Source organism: Nestor notabilis, unplaced genomic scaffold (genome assembly GCF_000696875.1).
Source record: "Nestor notabilis isolate BGI_N333 unplaced genomic scaffold, ASM69687v1 scaffold15821, whole genome shotgun sequence".
Taxonomy (NCBI): Eukaryota; Metazoa; Chordata; class Aves; order Psittaciformes; family Psittacidae; genus Nestor; species Nestor notabilis.
In genome coordinates, this window is record NW_009914345.1 from 12,353 (window position 1) to 18,216 (window position 5,864).

General features: G+C 35.4%; 1 protein-coding gene across 1 annotated transcript in view; it reads left to right on the forward strand.

The window, feature by feature from the left end:
• Positions 1 to 5,497, forward strand: part of EIF3E (eukaryotic translation initiation factor 3, subunit E) — a gene marked incomplete at its 3' end in the record, with an annotated part of 16,496 nt that extends 10,999 nt beyond the window's left edge. The window contains exons 7-10 of the mRNA XM_010023625.1: positions 995 to 1,119; positions 2,206 to 2,332; positions 4,308 to 4,409; positions 5,388 to 5,497. Of these exons, the coding sequence (XP_010021927.1) occupies positions 995 to 1,119; positions 2,206 to 2,332; positions 4,308 to 4,409; positions 5,388 to 5,497 (464 nt within the window). The remainder of the gene's footprint in view (positions 1 to 994; positions 1,120 to 2,205; positions 2,333 to 4,307; positions 4,410 to 5,387) is intronic.
• Between the last annotated feature and the right edge of the window lie 367 nt (positions 5,498 to 5,864).

A 5,864-nucleotide genomic window follows, 5' to 3' on the forward strand; every position in this document is an offset into this window, starting at 1 on the left:
GGGCTGCAGTACTAATTGAGAGCAACTCGAGTGATTAAGGACCTTTCAGTTTTCCCCTCTACTCATGGGGCTTCAATAGCCATATATGAAATATGGAAGTTTTATTCTCCTGAACCAGAATCTTGAAAAGGCGTTTGGAGGTTGAGGTTTTTTGGTTTGGTTTGGTTTTTTTTTTTTGGTGGCTGTTTTTTGTCTGTTGTTGTTGCTCTCCCCAGAATTGTTCTTTTTGGCAGATAACTAATGTCAGTGGATTCTTTTTTTCTCTATTTTTCTCTCCTTATGGAACTATGCTATTAAATTTGACTTATTCATTAGTATCCAAGATTTTTTTAGGATAGAATCATAGTAGTTACTTGTCATGCTCTTTAGAGTGATTATTTGCTGTGTGAGTTCATTCTCAAAATGGTGCTTTGCAATCTGTTTGAAGTGCTGCTGAAATTTGGAGCTCATGCAGATACTTAGTGTTGATTCCTTATGTGTCATTATCAGCTGGCTTAAATGAACATAGTTACATTCTTGGCTGAAAGTGATTATAGTGTTTCATCATTGTCTGAGAGTGTACAGCAAAAAGCTCTTGAGTCTTTTGAAATGAAGCACAACTGAAAAGCTGGAGAAGCCAAGTAATTCTTCAAATCACATCTGAAGGGGGAATGCAAGAAACAATTCAGGGTTAGAAAGGGAAGGAATAACTTAAGTTAGTACGGTGGCTTTAGGAGAACTAAAATCTACGGTCTTGCCATAACAAATACAAGTTTTGGCCAACAATTTAGAATATAATAGTGGAAAATTCATCTTTTTTATGATATTCAGCACATTTACCTTTAACAGATTTAAACAGTTTTAAAAAGCTAGAGGTCAAATTCAGCCTGAGAGTGCTCATAGCTAAAAGGAGCTGGGGAAAATCACAAACTTTTGAACAATTACAGGTTTCCATCCATTAGTATTCATGCAAACTGTGTTCCATTTGACTTAAACCAATGTTGTTTTCTTTTAGTCTGTCAGTTCCCCGCTGCAGTCTCTTCAGCAAAGAACATGGCTCATCCACTGGTCTTTGTTTGTGTTTTTTAATCATCCTAAAGGAAGAGACAATATCATTGACCTTTTTCTCTATCAACCACAGTAAGTTGTGCTGTGTTCAGGTCTTTAATTTAAAATGAAGGCAGATGATGAATGTGCAGGCTTGTCAAACATTTTTAGCCTGAAGCTGTTTCAAAAGCCTTAATGATATTAACCCTTTGAATATTTATTTCTGTGCCTGTGTTATGATTTTATTTTGGGGTTTTTGGTGTGTGTTTATAATCTGCTTTTCTTCATGGTTATACTTCCGCCTCAAGAGGAAGGAGTGGGGGAGTAAGAAGTGACTCTCTATTCTGGTGCTTTGGGGGGATGGAATAATGGACTTTGCTAGACTACCAATTGCTATCACATCTTTTAACAATGTAGGGGAAGGTATTGTTCTATTTTGATTTTATAAAACCTTTTTAAGAAGGGAACTTGAGAAAAATCTAAGAATAAAAACTAAAATTGAAATGCTATAGCCATTTCTGAGATGACTGACTTGTATGTAGATCTTTGAGTCAAGAACAGCTTAACACTGAGAAGTTAAACTACAAGTTAATACCTAGTTGGAGGTGAGGTATTACAATGGGAACAATACTAGAAAAAAAGGAAGTTGAATTTTTTGCGTGATGATCCCAGTGGGATGGCAATTTGTGGTGGGGGTTTTTTTGCTTCCTTTTTGTTTCATAGTGTATGTGTTGGTATGGGTGGTTTTTAATTTCTCACTTGTAATTGTGGGCTAATTCATTGGACAGCTGAACAGGAAAGTTGCAGGCTTGGGTGACAATTCAGAAAAGGAATTCCTGTGGTTCTGTGTGCTTGTGCAAACCCCTCTTGTGAAATTGGTGTAGCTGACAGCCTGGGCCAGTGCTGACCTGAACATAGCATATCAACCATTCTTTTGCAGTGTTAGTTCCTTTCCTTCTCTCCCTAGTGCACTGCTGCCTTCTCTACCCCTTACTTCCCTCCCTCCTCCCTGTGCCCCAAAAAGATTAATAAAAATGAATTGACCTTCTGTATTTGAATAAATGATCAGTCATAAGCCCTGGTATAAATTGCATAAAAGGTGCCAAAGCTATTTACCATGAATACTGTTTTAGTGCAAAATTGCATTATCTGAGCTTGATCTGTACTTTATCTTTCTAGGTATCTCAATGCAATTCAGACAATGTGCCCACATATCCTCAGATATTTGACTACTGCAGTCATAACAAATAAGGATGTTCGAAAACGTAGACAAGTGCTGAAAGATCTAGTCAAGGTTATTCAGCAGGTAAGGACTGAAACACATTAATTTTTTTGTCCTTTTTTACTGAAATTTCGTAATTTTTTTTTAATAATATGCCTGTATTTTGATGCTCACTTTCTCTTATTGAACAATTTTTCCACTGTGGAATAAAATGCATGTTAATCTGTGGGAGGACAGAATGATTATTTTTCCTCCTCTGATGCAGACAGATAATGAGTAGAGTATGCTCTTGGTTTTGCTTTTCTTTATGTATGATTAAATGCAAAAAATTCAGTGTGATGTGTGAAATGGCTTTGGATCTGAATCTTCTTTTCTAGGTATCCTACAAGTAATTCTATGATTAAGGGATCTTGTTGAATCTTTTTTGCATTTCAAAACCACTGAAGTGTATTGTTTTGTATTCATTTGCATTTTCTTAAAAATAATTGTCAGTTATATGAGGATGTAAACATGGACAAGAGCAAGAAAAGAATTGTGCTTAATAGCAGTGGAGATTATGGCAGAAGATATTTATTCTAAACACTTGTAATGATAATAACACAGTGAATAATAAACTGATATATAAGCAACAGTGGAGTTATTACAGGGTAGCAATCAGTTATATCCACTTCAAGCATTGATGTTTAAGTACCTATACAAAGCATAGTCAATGCAAAGATCAACTTTTAAGCATCTCTTAATCTGGCTTTCAGCATCACTGTTCACAAAAGTAGCATAAGAAGCTGTAAACCAGTTGAAGTGTTAAGACTCATCTTCTATCTTAAAGTAAACCCCAATTTTAGCATTGAAATTCTAATGTAATAACTTCTAATATTTGAAGTAACATTTCGCAACTTCTTTTGCTTCTATCTTCTGCAATTGGTATGAATAAAAAAAAATCATTAGGGTTTTCCTTTTGAAAATACCAACTTCATTGAATTTGGTTTTGGAATACCTGATGAGAGAGTTATTTTTTAGTACTCTTCTAGTCTGTATGGTTCATTATGTTAAATCATGAAATATAGAGGTTTTATGGATTTGAACATGAATTAGACAGGATAACTGGTGACTTCCCTACATAGGAAAAACAGAGCATTGAATTAAGTGATTTGTCAAATGTCATAGGGTAGGGTTATTACTCTATTAGCAATTGGAGTTGCTAATAATGGCAAAACCTTTGCAAGTATTGAGCCAACAGGTAAGCAGTTTGGTCATATCTCTGTTATTGATCCCAGACTGTTTTACATAGTGGATGTTAATTATGTGGTTAACAAGGACAGTTTTGATGTGAAGACCCCTCTACCTATAAAACTGAATTTTAAGCCTGAATAATAAGACTATAAATGCAGTTCTTTGAGGAAGGAAAAATAAGTTTTTTCTAGAAAAATCTCTTGTATACTGAAGCAGATATCGACAGCTACTGAGTTAAGCTGTCTTAAAATGTTCATTAAAGATGTATCAGAGGATGTTTAATTACCTCTTCATTTACACAGGTGTATATAGATCTGCCTTGTGGTTGAGAAAGTTGAGTAATTTTTTTTAATGCCAAAATAAATTCAAGTATTTGGTATATAGAAAGTAGCATTATTTGATAGCTATGTTGTCTGTTTGAATCAACAATTGTCCTTCAATTTGAAATATGAAGCATCTGGTGTTGGAATACTGCTTGAAACCAGAATGTAGAAGGACTGTCTGGCTAGCTGTTTTTCCATGTTTTAAGAAATTTGGAGGTTTGAGCTAGAACCAGCTCTAGTCTCTTAATATTTTTCAAACCCAAAGATACAGCACTAAATGCTGAATGTGAAACTACACTTCTGGTTGTTTATCCAGGCTGTTGGTGGTGGGGGAAGAGCGCAGTTATGCAGCTTTTAAAAGAGGAATTGGAAAGTTTAACTTAGTTATTATTCTTCAAGGAGATGAATGGACTTGTTTCCAGTATTAAATTTTGGTTGAAGAATATAAGGAATGCTTGAGTTATCTTGTGAATTTGATTCCTAATATGCCTAATTTTTTTTGGCAGGAGTCCTACACATACAGGGACCCTATCACAGAGTTTGTGGAATGCTTGTATGTTAATTTTGATTTTGATGGTGCACAGAAGAAGCTGAGAGAGTGTGAAACAGTAAGGATTATAACATTCATAAGACTTTCTTTCCTTTAAGTAAAGATCTCTCAAATTCATAATGGCCAGCTAATTTTGTTCGGAGTGGTGTTTGATTCCATTGCCAGTATTTTCTGATGAGCTTTAATTCATGAGTGTGTGGAGTTGGGTTTGCTGGGAGGGGGATTTTTGGCAACTCAATTTGTAACATTTAAGACTTACTGGTAAAGATATAGCTTTAAAATTATATTTTAGCAGTTCTAGAAGTAGTGATAGGTAATCATGCACTTGGCTGAGCTTCAGCTTTTCCATTAGTGCTACAGAAAGGCTTAAAGAAAAGCTTGGATTTTTCTTTTGTTGTGAAAGATACTGCATCCTGGAATTGCAGTGGTAAAAAATAATGGAAGTAACACTAAGGTAGCTAGGTACATGTTCTTGGAAAACTCTTAGTTGCTATACTGTGAACAGCAGAAGATGCCTAACACTTGGGCTAACTCATGTGAAAGTCAGTATTCCCAATAGCTGACCACTAGTACTAATTCTTTCACAGCCTCTGGTTTGGCTTTTCTTTAGTATTAGTCACCTAAATGCAAATCAGGTGGTTTGTAATAGTCTTCGCTCCACGGGGCTTCCAGTCGTATAATCTAAACTTCATAGGTGCACTTGCACTGCTGAGGAAGCTGGTTGGTACTGTAAGGAGAATGCTGATCAAACTGCAAAGTGGAGTGGGAAAAGAATCCTACAGTATGAGCAGAGCGTTAAATTTTGTGTTGCTGGGACCTTTGTTCTCTTCTTGAGTCAGACCTCGCTGATCATGTCAGCATGCAGTTTTAGTTTAGCAAGCTGCAGAACAATGAAAACCTCTAAATTCCTTCACATCTTAGAATATACCAAGAACTGTTTCTATATTAACTGTTCATTGATCTTTTTGATGGTGTCTACAAGTAAATTATTACTTCCATGTTTGTCCTCAGTGTTCCTTTTCTCCTTACGCTGCAGGTGCTTGTGAATGATTTCTTCTTAGTGGCATGCCTTGAGGACTTCATTGAGAATGCCCGTCTCTTTATATTTGAAACTTTTTGTCGCATCCATCAATGTATCAGCATTGGGTAAGATCACTTTTTAATTCGGCGGTTCAGAAAAATAAGTCTTGGATGACAGTTTGACAGACAGTGTAAGCTTCACTACTAGACTGCTCAGTCATCAGATAAAATCACAAACTAAAATCTGATTGGGTAGTTGTCTTCCTAGTTTTATAGCTCTAATATGATAAATTACAACAATCAGATTTCAAAGTTGAATTCTTGTACTTTAATATTCTCTTTATAAGGAGGCTAATACTTTAGCTAAAATCACTTTGAGTACTACACACTTAGGGATAAAGGGTCTTTGAATAAGTATTTGGAAGAACAAATGTAAATATAGTTCTTCCTGATAGTTTCTTGCAATTTCCTATAAATGGTTTTATATTTCTTT